The sequence below is a fragment of the Myotis nattereri genome, assembly GCF_964212035.1.
Source record: "Myotis nattereri genome assembly, chromosome: 12".
NCBI lineage: Eukaryota > Metazoa > Chordata > Mammalia > Chiroptera > Vespertilionidae > Myotis > Myotis nattereri.
The window spans coordinates 54,134,306-54,154,165 of NC_138087.1; the positions used below are offsets into that span (position 1 = coordinate 54,134,306).

At 53.2% G+C, this 19,860-nt stretch overlaps 3 protein-coding genes across 8 annotated transcripts in view; 1 reads left to right on the forward strand and 2 right to left on the reverse strand.

Moving 5' to 3' along the window:
- Positions 1-99: 99 nt before the first annotated feature.
- GBA2 (glucosylceramidase beta 2) lies at positions 100-11,152 on the reverse strand (the record flags this gene model as incomplete). The annotated part of the gene is given in 18 exon segments (XM_081103549.1): positions 100-215; positions 218-404; positions 697-888; positions 972-1,087; positions 1,167-1,309; positions 1,457-1,563; positions 1,667-1,818; positions 1,905-2,012; positions 2,216-2,320; positions 2,554-2,726; positions 2,928-3,053; positions 3,140-3,293; positions 3,449-3,551; positions 3,790-4,029; positions 4,555-4,773; positions 6,808-6,923; positions 7,447-7,538; positions 10,818-11,152. Coding segments are annotated over 18 exon segments (2,784 nt in total).
- The window catches only part of RGP1 (RGP1 homolog, RAB6A GEF complex partner 1), a 44,360-nt gene continuing 25,381 nt past the window's right edge, over positions 882-19,860 (forward strand). For 2 of the 6 annotated variants that reach the window (XR_013996667.1, XM_081103559.1), the window contains exons 1-9: positions 11,700-11,806; positions 12,188-12,322; positions 12,866-13,002; positions 13,287-13,370; positions 13,462-13,611; positions 13,890-14,036; positions 14,242-14,369; positions 14,560-14,749; positions 15,248-15,399. Coding sequence is in view for 4 of the 6 variants with exons in the window: in XM_081103559.1 (XP_080959685.1) it covers positions 12,207-12,322; positions 12,866-13,002; positions 13,287-13,370; positions 13,462-13,611; positions 13,890-14,036; positions 14,242-14,369; positions 14,560-14,749; positions 15,248-15,399 (1,104 nt within the window). In the remaining 2 variants the exon portion in view is untranslated. Of the gene's footprint in view, positions 1,110-11,535; positions 11,852-12,187; positions 12,323-12,865; positions 13,003-13,286; positions 13,371-13,461; positions 13,612-13,889; positions 14,037-14,241; positions 14,370-14,559; positions 14,750-15,247; positions 17,462-19,860 lie in introns of those variants that run through there. The other 4 variants (XM_081103558.1, XM_081103556.1, XR_013996668.1 and 1 more) reach the window with 4 other exon arrangements.
- On the reverse strand, positions 15,697-16,679 carry MSMP (microseminoprotein, prostate associated; the record flags this gene model as incomplete). Its single annotated transcript, XM_081103560.1, has 3 exons — positions 15,697-15,877; positions 16,239-16,347; positions 16,550-16,679. 3 exons carry the CDS (start codon positions 16,677-16,679, stop codon positions 15,697-15,699), a joined length of 420 nt encoding a protein of 139 aa, XP_080959686.1.

Sequence of the window (19,860 nt, forward strand, 5' to 3'; positions counted from 1 at the left end):
GTGTGAGTTGGTGGGGCGAAGGGGAGGGGAGCATGATTGTCCTAGTGGCTCAGGGTTGCAGAAGACGGGGGATAGGGAAGAGCAAATGCCATGTGGGATTTATGTTAGTGCCTCCTTCCCATAGTTCCAGGGGCTCACTCGGCTTGGGTTTGCCATGACTTCCTTTGGTCCGAGTTCAGACCCTGTGCTTGGTCCTGTGCCCTGGATGTTTGGAGCTCAGCCTTTTTATGCTGCTGCTGCAGGGCCAGCTGCATGGCCCAGATGCTCAGTGGCCGCATGTAGGCCAGAGAGCGGAACACGCGCTTTTGGCAGTATGCCTCCGGGGTCTGGAAGCCCAGGCCCAGGCGCTCCCACACGGTACGGTAGCAGCCTTCAGCTGTCTGGAAGCCCTCCCAAGTTAGGCCCTGTAGGGAGAGACGGCAGTCACATTAGTTGGCCCCCCCTGAATAATCTCTTTAACTGGACAGATGGAGGCAATGGGGTCTCTGCCCTCAGGCAGTTCCCAGCTAATGGGGGAGATAAATTTAACCCACAGGCAGATGACTGAAGGCAGGAGATGGAACGCATGCCAGGGGAAAGAGGGGGGCTTTCTAGGTGAATAAGATGGCATGGGTTAGGCAGTACAAATAACTGAGGGCTGAGGAAGTTCTGGGCCATGAGACAGACGGGGGAGAGATGGGGAAGGCAGTGCATTACCTCCTGGATCATGGTGGCTGCCAGCCCATAGACCACGCCCACCCAGACTTCATCAGACTGGACACTGGATCTATCTGGGACGCCCTGGGGCTGCATCCCATTCACAGCCCCCATGGTCCCTCCTGCAAAGGCCTGGACATTGAATTCAAAGATAGTTTGGAGAGCACGAACCACGTGTTGGGTAGGAAATACCTAGAGGGGCAAAGGCAGAAACAGTCTCTTAAACTCGCTTCTTCCAAGAAAAACCCACCTGGCTCCTCCTCAGTCTCTCTCACCTCGGTTTCTCCTTCTCCTAGGCCACTAGCCCTGAGGAACCACTGGCCAGCACACTGGTCAGACATGATGCTACAGGACTGAGGCCGAGAGCTGCAATCATAGTTGTAATAGCGGCCTGGAGTGGAGGAAGGGCAAAAGTAAGTCTCTCTGTTCCCACAGCCGCCTTAAGACTCCTTAGGAATCCCTCAACTCACCATTCCAGAGCAGTCTCTCGTAGGCTTGCCGGCCCCGGCTGAGGATGGAAGAAAACTTGTCTTGGATGTCCTGTGCCCCACACAGAGCAGCCATGTGCACCATCACAGCCACAGCTGCCAGCCACAGTCCCCCGCAGTAAGCACTGAGCAGGGAAAGGGTCAGGGGTCAGACTTGGCCGCGCCAGCCGTCCCCATGCTACGCACCAGGCAAGGGGTCACCCTTCCTTCAGCCCACGGTCCCTTCGTGCTTAGTTGCATCTCAGGCCCCCTGTAAACCCCTGTCCCCCAACCTGGGGCCTGTGGTGACCCAACCGTCATAGGTCTGGTCTGCATAGCCTCCATTTTCAATGAGTCCATCTTGGTCCTTGTCAAACTTCATTTCAGACTCCATCACGGCCTAGAGAGGGACCAAGAGAGTGCAGACCTAGATACTAAGGAAAGACAGCAGCTAGCTCTCTCTCCCCAAACACCAGTCATGCCCCTGTACGTGCATCCCTTACCAGACACACAGGCCACATGTCCCTCAGGAAGCCCAGGTCCCCTGTCAGGTAATAGTCCCGATAAACCTGCAGCACAAACTTCAAATTCAGGTCTTTCCAGTCAGCAGTATCATGGATCACATACGCATTGACCCGGAGCCATGGCTCGTCATCTGCAGGAGGGGAGGGAACCTGGTTTATTTGCGCTGGCGTTAGGGTAGAGGGAGGGAAGCTGACCTTGAGGTGGAAGGACTTTTACCTGGGTCCCCAATATCATGGGGGATGACATTCCTCCTTTTCACAGGTGCCATTACCCCACTCATCAGGTACCGTCGCCATGTCAGGTCTTCCCCAAGTGTGGCCAGAGCTGGGGGAGCAAACATACAAGTTGTGGGGGGTGGGGGGAGAATGGGCAGTCTTGGGGTGGTGTAGAGCTGTGTGTGACCCCAGAAGGAAACCAGTAAATAGGGTATAGGTTATGATGGGGGGAAAAGACAATGTGAGGGACCACAAAGGTTCAGGGGTCGGGAGAAGCTACGGGGGCAGAAGAGGCACAAAAGAGACCCTCACCCATGTCATACTGCAGGCTGAGCTCGAGTTTGGGCCATAGCATGATGAGGGCGAAGGAAGCGTAGAAGTGGACATCATATGTGTTGTACATGCGATATTCCTGGCCTGGAGAAAGGAGGGATACACGCTGTTGCCAGAATTCCTCTTGGTATTCCCCTCCCTACCTAGCTTGTCCTCTGGAGTTGGGGGTGGGGCACTGTCACACTCTATACCTGCCAGTTACCCCTCATCCCAACCAATGACCTGAGCAGGCAACACTTACCGTCCTGCCTGGTGGTAGGGCACTAACTGGCCTCACAGATACGGCCTGCCATACTATGGCCACCAGCAGCTCGTACCTTCAAGGTAGCCAAATCGACCATACTCCGTGAGGAGGGGGCGGAGCTGACACATGTTCCCTCCCAGCTCCTCTGGTAGGGAGTCCTCGGGAACTTCCAGCCATACTGTGCCTCCATCCGCCAGGAAGTAGAGTTCATTGAAGAGTGCAGATTTGTACCAGGCAGGCAGGGACCTGGGGAGTCAGGAGGGAGTGGTCTAGTAAGTGCGGACCTCCCAGGAAAGGAAGGATCTGGGGTTCAGTTGAGTGGGGGCACCAAGTGAATCCCAGCTCTACTCTGCTGACTTTGGTGGGTGGTGGGTGGAGAGTGAATTAAGGAGTCCTAATTGGAGTGTGAGTGCCTGGGAGGAAGGGAAGAGGTGGCCCCATTGACACCTGTCATCCAATACTGGGCTCTGCCAAGCTGAGATCCTCTCTTCCCAGTCTGCGTATTGGCACAGTGCATAGTGACTAAGGGCGGGTGCTGCATCACCATCTGAGCCAAAGAACCTTGTGTATCGCCTGGGGTGAGAAGAAAGGGGAGGGGTAAGAACATGGGCTCCAGGTCACACCCTACCACCTTGGATCCCTATTCTCTGTCCCCTCACCTGTAGTAGACCTGGCCCTGAGCTCCAAACATGATTCTGGGCATGTCCCAGGCCAGTGAGAACTCCATTCGGCACCGGCCTCGAGGTGGCAGCTTACTCGTAACACACACAGCCCCAGCGATGCCTACCCCTTTCTGCGAGAGGGTGCTTCGACCTGAGAGAAGCACAGAGGAGTCAGCAGACACCTCCTTCATCCCCAAGGATCCCTAAGACGGGAGCAAGGCCAATTCATTACCAGGCCTCCCACCCTGCTCTCAAGACAGGGACAATCTCTTTTCCCACCACCTCCCTGTTAGACGCCCCCATCACCAGCGGGGGAGTCCAGCTGTCCATCCTGAAGTAGATCCTGCCACACCTGCTGCCCAGTGCCGTCAGGGTCAAAAGCTGTGATGTGGGTTACCGTCGTGTCTGCCTGTTAAAGGGTCAAAAGCTGTGAAGGGAAGCTCCAAAGAATGCTGGCTTCCAAACTGCTCTAGCTCCTGTTACATATTCCCACCTCCTCCAAGTTCCACAGGCTTATGGGCTGTGGTGAGAGTGGGACTCAGGACTTTAGGAAATGAAGAGACCATGGTGGGATGGGGTGGGCTCTGGGGCTGGTTGGGAGTAGGGATTGCAGGTTAAGGTATAGTATGGGACAGGCGGCTCCGTACCGTGAGTCGTGCAGCCACAGCCATCGTGTAGGGATTTGGAAGGGTTGGATGATGCAGCAGCAGCCCCCGTACGGTCTCCCCATTACGCTCCAGACAGAAGGGCTCATTCCACAAACCCCCTGAAGCATCGTCCCCACCTCCCAGTCCATTCCGCATGGAGAACATGATGGACACATCCAGGGCTTCATCACCTTCATTTTCCACATCCCACACAAAGACTCCTACAGGCAGACTGCTATCCTGGGAGAAAGAGATCAGACTCAGATGGTCCCAGTGTCGCTCCTCCTGGGCCCACTCCCCATGATCAAGCCTCGTACCAAGGACCTGACTCAAATACTCCCAATATATTCTTTTTTAAAAATGTTTTTTTCAATTGAGAGAGAGGAGAGGGAGAGAGATAGAACCATTGATAAGAGAGAAACATCACTCGGCTGCCTCCTGCATGCCCCCTCCCGGGGATCAAGCCTGCAACCCGGGTATGTGCCCTGACCGGGAATCAAACCAGTGAACTCCTGCTGCATGGGCTGATGCTGAACTTACTGAGCCACACTGCCCGGGCCTCCCAAAATATTCTTGATTTCCACTAGCATCTCCCCATATTCCCGGGCAGGCTATCTACCAGGAGACAGAAGACCAGTTGGGCAGTGGTCCTGGAAAACCAGTATGATGTTCATGCTCCAACCCCTTTCACAGGTCATGGAATTTCCAAGAGACAGATCCCAGGGAAGGGAGGACAATAGAGGAAACACAGAGAGGGAATCTCACCTGGTAGTCATGGGGCAAGATGGGTGTGATCTGGCGGCAGGTGAGGGTGACATTCTGGCCAGGAAGCTGATAGACAGTCCAGGCTCGGGGATAGAGGGCATGGTAGAATGCAAAGAACCCACACAGGCCCCAGTTCCAGCTGCGCAAGACACTTGGGCGCTCCACGGACAGGACTTGCTGGTACACAGTCTGGCCTTCCCGACGCAAGCACACTGTGAACTAAATCAAGAAAGAAGATAGGCTAGAACCTGGTAACCCACAGGCACTTCACACTGGTCTCCCTCCTTCCAAGTAGCTCCTCCGCTTCCAGAGCCTGCAATGGTTACCACTGCATCACAGCCTCACTCACCCCCAAGCTCAGTGAGTCACCACCAAGTCCGGCCTCCTCCATTTATCTCCCAGACTTCCTCTCCCTTCTCACCACTGTGGTCTTCTTGCCCTAAGCCAGCCCTCACCATCTCTGCTTTTACCCTCCATCCCTACTCATCTGGGTATCAGTTCTTTCTTACAGACAAATCAAGATATGCTAGTCTGTGTTTATGTTCCAGTGACTCCCCATGGCCTTCATTTTTTCTTTTTTTAAAATTTTTATTTATTTTTTTAAATATATTTTATTGATTTTTTATAGAGAGGAAGGGAGAGAGATAGAGAGTTAGAAACATCGATGAGAGAGGAACATCGATCAGCTGCCTCCTGCACATCTCCTACTGGGGATGTGCCCGCAACCCAGGTACATGCCCTTGACCGGAATCGAACCCGGGACCTTTCAGTCCGCAAGCCGACGCTCTATCCACTGCCGAAACCGGTTTCGGCAAAAAAAAAAAAAAAAAAGATTTAAGCTTCTGGAGGGTAGGGCTATGAAGGGTTGTTATCTGAACCCTTGGTTCAGAGTATGTCTGATATTTTTAAACATATATAAAAAAATAGTTTTGTGTTTTTATAATAGTAGATAATGGTTAAGACCATGGCTCTTTTAAAAAAAAAATTTTTTTATTTCAGAGAGGATGGGAGAGGGAGAGAGAGAGAGAAATAACAATGAAGAGAGAGAATCATCGATTGGCTGCCTTCCACACATCCCACACTGGGGATCAAGCCTGCAACCCGGGCATGTGCCCTGGTCAGGTATCGAACCATGACCTCCTGGCTCATAGGTTTGACACTCAAACACTGAACCACAAAGGCAAGGCAAGACCATGGGCTCTTAACCACAGAGGGAACTGAATCCCAGTACTTCCCTTTACCAACCATATGATCGTGGGCATGTTACTAAACTCCTTTAGATCTTAGGTTCCTCTTCTGTAAACGGGTATAATAATATACTTACCTTATAGGATTGTCTTTAAGTATTAAATATTACACAAAAGTTCTAACACATGTTAAGCATGCAATGACTACTTTAACTGTAGAGTCATGATTCTGGGAGGCATTCCTCTCGGGATACCTGAGTGATGAGCCAGAAAGGAAGCTTGGGACCATTGGGCAGGGTTGGTAAAGCTAACTAGGAAGGGCACTGTCATTAATTGGACTCAAGGTCTGCTAGTCATTTCTCCTTTGAAGATGACCTGAAGCTGGAGGCATCCCTTACATAGGAAATAGGAACTTGGTGGACAACTCAACATGAGAGGTCACTAGAGATGATGAAAAGTAGATCACATGCCTCTAGCAATCTCAGTCCAGGAAGGAACAGAGGGAAAAGAAGCAAAGCTTCAGAAAAGGAAGGCTAGAAATCTATGCTTGGGGGACGAGGGACTTCCCAGGCCCTCAGCCAGAGAGACCAGCAGAGTGACCACCAGCAGAGGAGCTGACCTCTGGCTGAGGGCGGGCAAATCAGGGTGAGCAGCTGGTGCTTTATATGCATCTGTTTTCCTCATGATTTGCAGACATTGGTTTTGTTTTCCCTTCTGGTCCTACCATGTGTTCTTTCAACAGGTGAAGTGATCTGGGAATTCTCTGCACTCTGTGGCTGAGTACTGGCTCAGCGAGTGGAGCTGGAGGACAGCATGTAGGTAGAAGGCATTTATTAGAGAAATGGAGGGCAGAGGTGCCAGGGCTGTAAACTCTTTCAAGGAACGTGTACTCTGTGAGTGTCTCATTCCTATAGTACACAGAGCTGGGCACACAGGAAGCATCCTGAAAGGACTTTTGGACTGAATCATTTACACATCTGCCTGCCACATCCTACACTGGCTAAGAGGCCCTTCCTGGCGTGGGGAGGTACTGTCTTGGCCCTCTCCTTCACCACCTGGCTCTTACTTGGTCGGCAATGACTGTCCGGTGCTGGTACATTCCAGGATTAAGCTGCCAACGACAGAACTGGCCTCTCCAGCCTCGGGTTATAGTGCCTCCTCCGATGCCACCCAAGGGACAACCTAGAAAGAGAATCAGGACCATTACTAGGGTAATGGGTAGAGGAAAACAAGCCCATTTCTCACTTTCTTGACTATACAGATGGGTTCCTCTAAAAACCATGGGAATATGAAATCAACATGTACACTTTAACTTATACAATGTTATATGCCAATTATATCAATAAAGCTGGGGGGGGGACCCCCTAGGGCAGTGGTTCTCAACCTTCCTAATGCCGCGACCCTTTAATACAGTTCCTCATGTTGTGGTGACCCCCAATTTCATTGTTACAAATTGAACATAATTAAAGCATAGTGATTAATCACAAAAACAATATGTAATTATATTTGTGTTTTCCGATGGTCTTAGGCGACCCCTGTGAAAGGGTCGTTCGACCCCCAAAGGGGTCGCGACCCACAGGTTGAGAACCGCTGCCCTAGAGGATGGGGGCAGTAAAGCTTGCCTAAGTGGAAACATCTTTGCCTCACTCTGTGCCCTCTCTGGGTGCAGCCTCACTGAACAGGGCAGAGCTGGGGTGGGGCTCACCATAGATCTGTCTCAGGGGTACAGAGTTGATGAGGTCGATGAAAGGTTTCTTCTTCTCCACCTGAGTCTTCTGGTACCACCACTGCAAGTACCTGAGGAGCAGGAAGCAGTGTGATGGAAGGGGTTGTGGGCAAGTGCCTTCCCGGCTGCAGTTGCCTACCTTTCTGGACACCCAGCTGTGCTTTCCCATCACATGTTCTAGGGATCCCACCTTTGCTTCCAAACCTCCTCCTCTCAACTTCGCTACAGATCAAGGTCCCCTCATCTTCCCAGTCCCCAGCTTACAGTGTGGGGCTGTCTTTGTTTCTTTTCTCTGTTCTCCTCAGGAGCTTTCTGATCTTTCCTCACCTCTAACTCCACTGCCACTGCTTTACTCACCCAGCAGCTTTCGTCCGAGGTGTTGAAAGGGCCAGTTATGATTTCTAAGCTGTAAGCTTTGTGATTTTGCTCTCTTGTAATATCCCAGTAAAGTCTTAAAAAACAACATTTCCCTGGGCTTGTCACAGCTCTGTGTCCCGCAGGCAAATGATTCTGTTTGGGATTCAATGACATCTGTCCTAGACCATCTTCTAATCTTTCTTGCAACCCCTGCCCTGCAAGTCTCCCTCCCAGTTGTACTCCCTACCCACCCATTTTATATTCACTATTCAAGCACAGCACTTATAACCATGTACTTGTGTAAGGAACCCTTCTGAGCCTCAGTTTCCTCACCTACAAAATGAGGATACCTCCTGCCCTACCAAACTACCCACCTCATGGAATGAGCAAATGACATAATAGGTAGGAAAGCCATAAAGTGAAATACCTGTGTCAGGTATGATCATTACTTGTACATACACTATCTCAATTCCCAATCAGATGCTGTCTTGTTATTTCAGTGTTCCTCACGTGAGTCTGACATACTTTTAAATTCCTTGGGGAAAGGGACAGTGACAACAACTAGATGATTATTATCCATTGCTTCAAGCACAGGGCAGGGCACATGGTCTGCAGTCAATATTTGCTGAATTTACATATGATTGTACAAACAGTGGGGCATAAGAGAGATGAACACAGACAGGAGCAAGGGGAAGAGAAATGTGCATAACGAATAGGGAAGTTACATTCTGGGGGTAGAGGGAAAGGGAGGGAAGACAAAGGCTGAGATGATGGGAAGGCAGACGATCCTTCCTGCCAACTTAGAGGAAACTGGACTCTGAAACTAGAGGCCAGAAAGGGCTGGTGTAGGGAAAGAGAGTGCAGTGGGCATTAGGGCAATGAGGATGAAATGCAAGATATGAGGAGAGGCAGAACAAAGGAATATCTAGTATAGAACTGGCACTTAAATATTTATTGAATGAATGGACTGTCTGGGAGAGCAATCGAAATTGAATTCTTACCACACTGAGGCCAAGAGAACTCTGTCTTTTTTGAGCTCCTGATTCGAGGACCCTCAGTTCAGCTTTCTCTTAGGTTTCTCCCATTCCCTGAATTTAGCAGCTGACCATTCTTGACCTATTTGGCCTTTTCATAATTTCAGCCCCAACTTAAGAATTATCATTCAGAATTCTTCCTTGTCTCACGCCTGTCTCTCCCCAGAGCAGGACCTCATCCCACTCCAAAAGCCCTGTGTCAGTGGCCTGCACCCTATGCTGATATGGGAAGCCAAGGTCCAGGGGCCTGAGCATAGCTTCAGGCCTGATTCAGCTCATACACAGGGACAGAGGGGTAGGATACCCACCTGCTTTTTTTTTAATCCTCGCCTGAGGATATTTTTTTATTAATTTTAAAGAAAGGGGAAAGGAGAGAGAAAGAGATAGAAACATCGATTAGAAACATCTTTAAAGAGAGAGGAAGAGAAAGAGAGACTGGGAGAAACATCAATGTGAGAGAGAAACGTTGATTGGTTGCCTCCCGTATGCACCCCAACTAAGTATGTGCCCTGACCGGGAATTGAACCTGCAACGTTTTGGTGTACAGGATACTGCTCCAACCAACTGAGCCACCATCTGTTCTTGACCTCAATGTCCCCACCACATGCACCTCAAAGTGCTTCTCTTAGCACCTTAGCTCTACATTCTATTTTGACCCAAAGGTTGGGCTAGGGATGACTGTTCTCTGGTACTGGCCACCCACAGTTACTAGCAAAGGAGAGGCATTCCTAGGCGGCACCAGGCCCTTCCCACTACCCAGGTCTGGGGTTAGGTAAATGGACTCCCCACCCCAGCCCCAAAGCACTGAATGGGAAAGGAAAGGATCCATTTATTTATTTTTAAAAATCCTCACCCGAGGATATATTTTTTCATTGATTCTAGAGAAAGAGGAAAGGATGGGGGAGGGATGGAGGGAAGGAGTGAGAGAGAGGGAGAGGAAAAAAAACATCGATGAGAGAGAAACATCCATTGGTTGCCTCATGCACGGGCCCTGACTGGGAATTCAACCCTGGACCTTTTGGTGAACGGGACGTCACTCTAACCATTGAGCACAACCAGCCAGGGTAGGGAAGCACCCTTTGGCTGTCAGGGCTGGCTCTCACAGCCTTCAAGCCTCCCTCCGTGGCTCTGTGTTTACTGTGTAGAATGACTCAGGATGACCTCAGGGTGATGCTTTTTGTCCTCACATCCACCTGTTCCTGTTAATGGGTCTTGGTCTCTCGTCTCTAGTTTTTTAATTCAGTGGGGATATGGAGGGACCTAGAGGAGTTCTACAGCTAGAGTAAGCTCTTCGGGTATCTGCAATCCTTGGGTAGGGAGTGCGGGGGCAAGGGAGACACCAGGGAAGGCTCTGGAAGGCTATTCCTAAGAGCTCTGGGGACACCTATGGCAGTGCCTCTCTGATCAGAGGGCCAGTCTATCTCAGTAGAGTGAGCAGCACCCCTCATCACCCTCTCAGGATTGAGAGAGCTGGCAGCCTTGGAACTAAAGCGTGATGGGTGCTGGACTGTAATGAGGTGTGCCTCAATGAGGTACTGAGAATACTCCAGCTGCTCAGGGGATTCTGAGACCCACCCCTGCCCCAATAAAACAACATTGTGTCAGTACCTCAGCAGCCACACTATCCTTTCCTATCCTACAACACAGAGCTAACTCCAAAGACCAATTTTTGGAAAAGAGGGAGTATGTGAGAGGGAGCTTAATGGGAAAGGCTGGCTGCAGGCCTAGATGTTTCTGCTCTTTCCTACTAAAAAGGCAAGTTACTGGGAGTAAAGGGTTGCAACAAGATGTGACCTGGTCTTACTCTTCAAAATCAAGGCTTAGAATCTGCTGGGGATAAAAGCCACTTGATTGGGTCAAGGCACGTCCCCGCTTTCTCACCCCTTCCCACTTCTGCTGGAAGTCTCGCGCTGGAACCAAGTGAAGCCCAGGGTACTCTAGGCAGTGGGATCTACTCACCTCAAGCCCATGCCCAGGTGCTTTATCAGGTTGCTTAGGGAGATGTCATTGGCATTAAAGGGTTTCCTCTTCTCGGCAAACTCATGAGCCAAGCAGATGCGCCAGCCAAAGGGAGGCACCTGGTAGCCCTTGGCTCTGCCCTCGTAGGAGGCCATCAGCTGCCCAGGGTCCTCCGGATTGCTGTAGCCCAGCTCATCTTGGGATCGACTGTCCTCAGGGCTCTCGCCGTCAGTGACCTGCACAGCCTCAGAGTCTCCAGTGTCTTTAGCGCAGTAAACCTGTGGGTCCCCTTTGGCACAGCTGGTCTGCTCCGAGGCGGGGACTCCGGTCCCCATGCTCCCTGGATCCTGGGTCCCCACGACCTCGATGGCCCCAGGTCCCGCGCCTTCTGATACAAAGTATCTCGCCAGCCAAGTGCAGAGGCGGGTGCCGACTCTTGCTGGGTGCCGTCCTGGCGGGCCGGCCGCTGGGGGAAGCTGCGGTGAGCAGGTGTCTCCGTGTAACCCGGGAGCTGAGGCTGCAGCTGCGGCGGAGGCGACGGCAGTGAAGCCGCCTCGAGCTCCCCGTCGTCGTCTCTCCGGGGCCTGGGCGGGAAGGGTCGGGCCTCGTCGTCATTGGGCCGCGATGATGAGCGAGCCCGGCCAAAGGGCGACGACTGGGCCAGCGGAAAGGGGAGGGGCCGGCCCGCGAGGCACCGCCCCCGGGACCGGCCGGGCGCGCGCGGCCGCCTCCGCCTCGTCCCCGGGCCGCGGCACCGGGTCCCCCCGGGCTGGGCGCCGGGTCCCGTCGGCCGGGGACTGGACAGCGCCGCGCCCAGGTGCCAGGCAGTGGGAAGGTGACCCACGGCGGCAGGACGCGAACCCCTTCCGGTCCGGTCCGCCGGGCGCTTCCGGCAGGAAGGGGCTCGGTCCCGGGAGGGGGCCGAAGGGAAGTCCCGCCTCTACCGCGGACTCCGTCACTCCCGGGGCCGGGACGGGAGGGGCGGACAGGTGAGGGCCTCTGTGCGCCGAGAGCCCCGCTTTCCACCTGGCGAGGTGCCTGGGCTGCGGGCGCCAGGGGACGGGGGGCTGGGGCTGGGACGTGGAGCCTTGGGGGGCGGGGGGCAGAGGCCGGGCTGGGGTTAGGGAGGAGGGGGACGAACCAGGTACTGAGAGGAGGACGGGCAGCGGGGACCCGGAGCGACGCCCTCCGCCTGGGCAGCGCTGGGCCAGCTGGCCCTACCGCCCATCCGCCTCCCGCACCCAAAGGCAGGCGCTTCCCTCCGACGCCGCGGTGCTGGCGCCGGTCTTTTGCGTCCTCACCCCCAAGCTCCACGCAGACACCCCTCCCTGCCAGGGGACTGACTTCTGACCCGCTTCGTTTCCTCCCAGGTCCGGTTCCGGAGCTGACATGATCGAAGTAGTGGCAGAGCTGAGCCGGGGTCCTGTGTTCCTGGCGGGGGAGGCGCTGGAGTGTGTGGTGACGGTCACCAACCCGCTACCCCCCACGGCCACCTCGGCATCCAGGTGGGAGTGCTGGCCCTGAGGTGGTCCTCTGGCAGGAAGCCTGGTGTCTGCAGTGCGAAGCCAGAGCTCAGGTTGCCCTGCAGCTACACCGCCACCTTCCTGCGCATTGTGCTGTCATTGGAGCAGCGGCTGTTTATCCGATGGGGTTGACATAGCCCTCCACTCTGCCGTCCTCCCTCCTCCCCCATTCCCTTTTACCCACAGTGCACTTCTCTAATGGTCTCTTTTTCTTTTTATTGAGCTTATTGGTTAATAAAATCATATAGGTTTCAAGTATACAGTTCTATAATATCGTCTGTAAATTGTACAGTGTGCTCACTACCCAAAGGCAGGTCTCTTTCTGTCACCATTTATCCCCTCTTTGCCCTCTTCTACCTTTCCACGCCCCTCTCCCTTCTGGTAATAATGGTTTCCTTTGGGGTCCTGATTTCCTGGCCCTAAGACAGCACCTAACCATGTTGGTCTCTAGACTGTGCTAGGGAGTTGGGAGAGCTCTGGCGAGGTCAGGAACTCCCCTGATGCCTCCTTTACTTCCTCCCACAGTGAGGCTCTGGCCTGGGCCAGTGCACAAATCCACTGCCAGTTCCATGCCAGTGAGAGTCGAGTAGCACTGCCTCCCCCAGACTCCAACCAGCCAGATGTTCAGCCTGAGAGCCAGACTGTCTTTCTCCCACACCGAGGTTAGAGACGGGGCAGTTGCCTTTGGTGGGAATGGGCAATTGTCTCTGAAGGAGAAATTTTTAAGTTGTTCCGACGGGTCATTATAGTCTCCGTGACTTGGGGATGTGGGGGTTGCAGTTGTTGCTTTGGGGATGTAAGACTGTTGCTATCTCACAATAGGAAAAGAGGGATAGCTTACTGTGAGCTGTCATTTGTTGGCAGTGCTTACTGCCCCCACTTGATGTGCTAGCCTCATCCAGTACTGGACAATGGGTCATTAAACTGAAGTCTTTATCTTTTTTAGGTGAGAGGGGTCAGTGTATCCTTTCCACTCCACCAAAAATCCTATTCTGTGACCTGAGGCTAGAACCTGGGGAGTCCAAATCATGTAAGTGACTGTCTCCCACCCCTTCTGAGATTCCCGGAGGGAGGACTTCTCTGGCTGCCTCTGGCTGCCCTGACTACTACTTCCCAACCAGACTCCTACAGCGAAGTGCTACCCATAGAGGGACCACCCTCCTTCCGAGGTCAGTCAGTTAAGTATGTCTACAAATTGACCATTGGCTGCCAGCGTGTCAACTCACCCATCACGCTACTCAGGGTCCCTCTGAGGGTTCTTGTGCTGACTGGTAAGTAAGGGTTCCTGGAAGGAAGGGCTAGGGAAGAGGCTCACCAAAGCAGAAATGGGGTTAGAGAGCTGGTGAGAGGGGCTGGAGGGAAGCTTCCTGGTTTAGGGCAGGTGCGAGGGGGTTGTAGAGGGCGGGCTCTGGAGAAGAGGTTTAGATGTGTACCCCAGCCATGTCTCCTCTGACCTGCAGCCCTCTCAGGTTGGGGTCCACTCTTACCTAACTTCTACTCTTACCTCTGTTCCCTCCCAGCACTACTTCTCTGCTCATTTTCTTTCTAGGCCTTCAGGATGTCCGGTTTCCCCAGGATGAGGCGGTAGCCCCATCCAGTCCATTCTTGGAGGAGGATGAAGGGGGGAAGAAGGATTCATGGCTAGCTGAGCTGGCTGGGGAGCGCCTCATGGCTGCCACATCCTGCCGCAGCCTCCGTGAGAATCCTTTCAAGATTGTCCCACCCCCTCCTCCCCTCCTGTCTCAGGGGCAGGTTCTCCTAACTGCCACATGCTTCTGAGGATCCACTAATACCTCACCCAGATTATAAAGAAAAGCCCCCCCTTTTGGCTTCTGGCTCCAAGTCCTGACCTAGACAGTCTCCAGTGTGGACTCCAGGCTTACAGTGTCCTATTTCCCCAGATCTATACAATATCAGTGATGGCCGAGGAAAAGTTGGGACATTTGGCATCTTCAAATCTGTATACAGACTTGGCGAGGACGTGGTGGGAACCTTAAACTTAGGGGAAGGAACTGTAGCTTGTTTACAGGTGAGAAGGGAGAGGGGCTTATGGGACGCTGGGCCTGAAGGGCTAGGGTAGCAGAAGGGCCTGCATAAAGAGGGGTGGTATGTGTAAGTGGATAGTGGGGTCTCTGGTAAAGCAGGTTGAGGTTGGGCTGCCCTCTCACCTAGAGCCAGCAGTTCCCAGTGCCTGCTAGCACACACTTTTCTTGCTCCAGTTTTCAGTAAGTTTGCAGACCGAGGAGCGTGTACAGCCAGAGTACCAGCGGCGCCGCGGGGCAGGGGGTGCCCCCTCTGTGTCCCATGTGACTCATGCCCGACACCAGGAGTCCTGCCTTCATACAACCAGAACCAGCTTCTCCCTCCCCATCCCTCTCAGCTCCACCCCAGGCTTCTGCACTGCCATTGGTGAGACCCTGACCATTATCAGAGGTGGGGAGAGAGCAAAATACTGTCCTTAGATACAATGTAATGGATCCTGATTCTTAACACTCAGACATACTAACCTACATCCAGTTTCTGACCCTTAACACTCTATTAGATCTTCAACCTGTTTCCTAGATGCACTGACCCCTGCAGGCTTAACAGCTTTGGAGCTCTCCTTCCCTACCCGTTCTCACGGGGACCCGTGATTCACTGATCGCTGATTCCCGAGCCCCTTGAACTTTAGGCTGTCACATCTTGACTGTCTTACATTTGGGCTCTTAGATTCTTGACATTGCTGTCCTTATTGTCACATTCTGGCGAACACACTAGATTACTTCAAAAAAACCCTTGATCCTAGCTCCCTGTCCTGTGATTTCTCCCCCTCCTCCCAAATACAGGTTTTTGCTAATTTGCTAACCCTACCCTGTCATTGGCTTTTAATTCTAGCTTCTAATGCCTCTGTCTATGTCTTTTTTCCAGTGTCCCTGAAGTGGCGATTGCATTTTGAATTTGTAACATCCCGAGAACCAGGTTTGGTGCTCCTACCTCCTATGGAACAGCCCGAGCCTGTCACCTGGACAGGGCCTGAGCAGGTGCCTGTAGACACCTTCAGCTGGGACCTCCCCATCAAGGTGCTGCCCACAAGCCCGACCCTGGCCTCATATGCAGCCCCAGGCCCCAGTACCAGCACCATAACCATCTGAAACTGGCCCACCACAGCACTACTTTCTTCAGGATCCTGAGAACTCAGTACCTGGACTCTAGTAGGGCCCATTTTTTCCACCTGGGGCCCAATGACACGGACAATGAGAAGCAGGCTTTCAGCTGTAGCATTAATTTATTTATTCAGAATAAATTGGCAGCTGCTAGTGGTTTCCCTGGAAGTGGCAGCAGCAGTGGGCAGTCAGCAGAAGGGTGATCAGTTGAGTTTAGCCGGTATGGGGAGCAGGAGCCCCAGGAACAGGGGTATTAGCCGAGCCCCACTCTGGGTCAGGCCCTCCCCCTTTGCAGGGCAGCCGAGGGTCAGATTTTTGTACCAGGGAGAATTGGCAGGTTCCTGCCTCCTGTCGGACCTCACACTCAGCAGGGAAGTCGATGGGATGCTGGGACCTGGGGACCCAAAGGATGGGGAAGGAGTCAGCACAGGGAAGGGCCACCTTCCCTCCCCACGTTCCCTTTCTCCCAGCAGTCCTCCCAGATCCTCTCCTGGTGCCCCTTTGGTCCCCCTAACTAAATCCTCACCTACCATAGTTGGATTTTTTTCATTTCATAGCAGCAATATTTTCCTTCTCGATCCACCCCTACCTTCCTCACTTTGTAGCCTGAAGCTTTCTCTCTCACCCTCTTGTTACCTTCAGGTTTGGTCAGCCTCATACTGCTATTCTGTTCATTCTAACTTGACAGAATCTAGTCATGCCCTGGCCATCTCTCCCATCAGAGCCATTCTCTCTGGCCATTTCTGGTCACTCACGTGTCACAGCAGCCCACACCGACAGGATGCAGGCAGGTGCAGTGGAAGCAGTCCTTGCGGAGCCAAGACTCACCCAGGGTAAAATATTTCCCTTCATAGTGGCAGGGTGCTAGGGAAGAGCAGGAAATATTAGTGTAAGGGGAGCAGTGGCGGCAGATAGAATCATCCTGGAGTAGGAGAGAGCTAAGGGCACACTCTCCCCATATTTAGTCTTTCTTTTTCTGAGTGACCCCGGATCATCTCTAAGCCCCCCTCCAACCAGTGAATGCCCTCCGCTCCTTTTCCTTTCCTAATGCCTCACCCAGCGTTACCTTGAGCTTGGAAGTAGCATTTGCTGTGGACTCCTGGGTGCTGAAGGAGCAGAGATAGCACCAAGCAGATGATCCTCCAGCCTCCCAGGATCCCCTTAGCCTGTCCAGCCCAGAACATCCTTAGGGCCATTTCTGGAGCAGAGCCCTTTCGGACCCTCTAGGCTTCTGGTCAGGCTACTCCGGTCTTGTCTCCTTGGCTCTTCTTTGTTTCTCTCCTCGAGTCTTAGTGTCTGTCTTTTCCCCTGGGCTCCTGTCTCACACCATCTCCGTGCCCTCTGCTCTCACAGGCTTGGAGATGTTTATAAAGTGAGGACCCTGGCCCCCTGCTGAGTAGAGCTGGAAAAGCTGTAACTCTGTTTCCTGGGGTGAGGGCATGAAAACAAGAGGTCCAGCTTTAACAAGCTGTGAGAGCTGATTCATGCCCCTGCACAGCTAGGGGGAGGGAGGTGGCCATGGAGGGGGCACTGGACTGGGCACTCCCCCAGCAAGGAGGTGGGAGGGGTGAGGGCCCCCAGGTGGTCCCCAGATCTCTGACCTGGAGAGAAGGAAGCATTCCACCATCTCCCACCCCACCCCACCCCACCCCACCATACCACACACACTCTCTCCAGGGGTGGATGTGCTGGGATCCCTGCCTGGACCGGAGGGAGGCATTTCCTGGGGATGGCTAATCCTGTGCCCCAGCCAAACCCAGGAGCTGCTGTAGGGTGCGACGGCCAGAGGCTCCAGGAGAGCAAACATGCACCTGGAGTAGAGACTGTTTTTCTCAGACCCCAGGGCAGGGTCTCCCTGAAGTATCCTAGAGACATGGCTGCCCCTGAGATGGGGGTCAGGGGATAGGGTGTCTCTTTTCCACAGGCATCCAGAGATGGGCTCTCCATTGTTCATCACCCAAACATAGCAGATACGCTATCTCCCCGTCTGGATGGTTTTTTCAGAGGAACGTTTCCTCCAAATGCTCTAATGTAGGAGTCGCCCCAGTTTCCTAGAGGTGCCCCTCTCTCTGTATGTTATGGAGGGAGGATTTAGGAATTTACCCCTTGACATCCTCTTCTGGGTTTCCTGCAGGTTGTGGAGAACCCAGGATGGGTGATTAAGAGCAAAGGTTGCAGAGTCAGACTACTTGGATTCAGATCCTGACTCCACTTAAGAGCTATGTGACTTTTGGCAAGTTACTTCACCTCTCTAAACCTGTTTCCTTATTTATAAATTGGGATGGTACTACTCGTAGGGTTGCTAAGAATATTAAATGAGATAATGCATGTTATCTGTCCCCAGCACATAGCCCTCAGAAAATATTAGCTACTGAGGTTGGTGCTAGAGCTCAGAGACAAAATGGGTAGATACTCCTTTTAATGACATTGAGCTTCTGCTGTCTCCAGGCATAGACTCATGTCCCTTTTGCACTCATGCTCCATGTCATCCCTACCACCGCCTTCAGAAACTACCTCCAGGAGCATTTTGGTTTTTGGTTTTGGTCTTTGTATCTTTGAAATTCTAAGTGTTTGGTTTGAGCAACGGTGTTGCTGATAAAACTGTTTTCCCTAGGCCAGTGCCCTCACTCCTGCCCTGGGAAGAGAGAGTTTCTTACCCTACCAGCTCACTTAGTACTGCTTTTTCTTACGGACTTGGATCCATTTCTTCCCATCCTCACTCATGCAAACTCTCGCGTTTTCCTTTCTGATCACTCTAATGCTGGCCATCTCTTTGGTACTAATGTCCTCTGGCTAAACTGGATTTCTTTCATTTTTCTACACGCCACAGGCTCCTATTCCAGGGAGTCCCCTCCTACCGACAGGGCCAGTCACTTTGGCATGGATTTTATTTTTCCATCCAAGTCTCTAGTCCAGCTGTGGGCAAACTATGGCCCGCGGGCCGGATCCGGCCCATTTGAAATGAATAAAACTAAAGAAAAGAAAAAAAAAAAAGACCGTACCCTTTTATGTAATGATGTTTACTTTGAATTTATATTAGTTCACACAAACACTCCATCCATGCTTTTGTTCCGGCCCTCCGGTCCAGTTTAAGAACCCATTGTGGCCCTCGAGTCAAAAAGTTTGCCCACCCCTGCTCTAGTCCCATTTACCCCGAGACTCCTTGTCATCCAGTGGATCAGATACAGCGACTCTGGCTGACTTTTGTAGAAGGTTACCCTGCCTCTCAGCTCTTCACTATTCAGAAGCAACTCATCAGTCCACCTCAAACTCCCTATCTGCCCTCTTCCAAGGAGACAGCTTAAGTGGAAGGAGATGCAGACTGTACCACACATTCACCCTCGTCAGGGCTGATAGCCTTTCCACGTCAGAGGAGTGCCCAGAGAGAGAAGGAACTTCATGGCTGAACCAGGGTGCCCTGATGTAGGCTAGCGTGTGAGAGGCATGGCCTTGGACTGCTCTGTTGGCTGGAGCAGGTGGATTAGGAGGCCTGTCTATCACAAGGGCCCAGCAGCCTGGTTCGTGGTCAGTAGCTCTGCTGCTGCCTTTCTGTGTGAGGGACAGTAGCTGACACCTGAAGTCTGGATCATGGACTACCTTCTGCTCCTGCAGCCTGGAGCCAGCCTAGTAGGGGCGACACTAGTGGAGAGCTAGGGAGCATGGAGGTGGTGGCGGTGACGCTGGAAGGCGAAGGGGCCCAGTGGGGATTGGCATTGATGGGGGGGGGGGGGGGCTTGGCGACAGAAGTGAGAACTGCCTCTAATGAAGATGAGGTAGGAGTAGGGGGCTCCTGGGGAGAAAGGCTGGGGCTGAGCCAAGATCCCTCTCCCAGAGTCGGGGAGTGGTGGGAAGGTGTTGGTTGAATCCATTTGCATGTCTATTGGTGTGTGTGTGTGTGCGTGCGCATCTGTGTAGGTTCTTGGGGCTGGAGGCCCAGCTTTTGAGGGTGTGTGTGTAGGAGTGTTAGTTATTAGGGCTCAACCCCGTGATTCCTGATTCCTGCGGCCTCCGAGATGCCAGTTGAGGGGGCGCCTCGGTTGGCGCGGGGGCGTTTGGCGCGCGCCGCCAGCGCGGGGACAGAAAACATCCGCCGGAGGCCCGGCCGGGCAGCGCTCCAGCAGCACCGGGCAGGTGCGCGCGGTGAGGAAGTGAGCGCATTCCGGCCCCCCAGCCGCCGGCCAGCCCTCGGGTGAGTCACCGCTGACCCCCACCGCCTGGGCCGGATAGGAAGGATTGGCTGCGGCCGCGGGGAGGTTTGGGGAACCGGAGTTCCAGAGGGGTGGCTGCGGGGAGCACCTGGAGGGTGGTGGAAGCACCCGAGAGAGTTGGGGAGCGGCGAGGGGGTGCTGAACGTCCAGGTTCTGGTTTCGCCCCAGG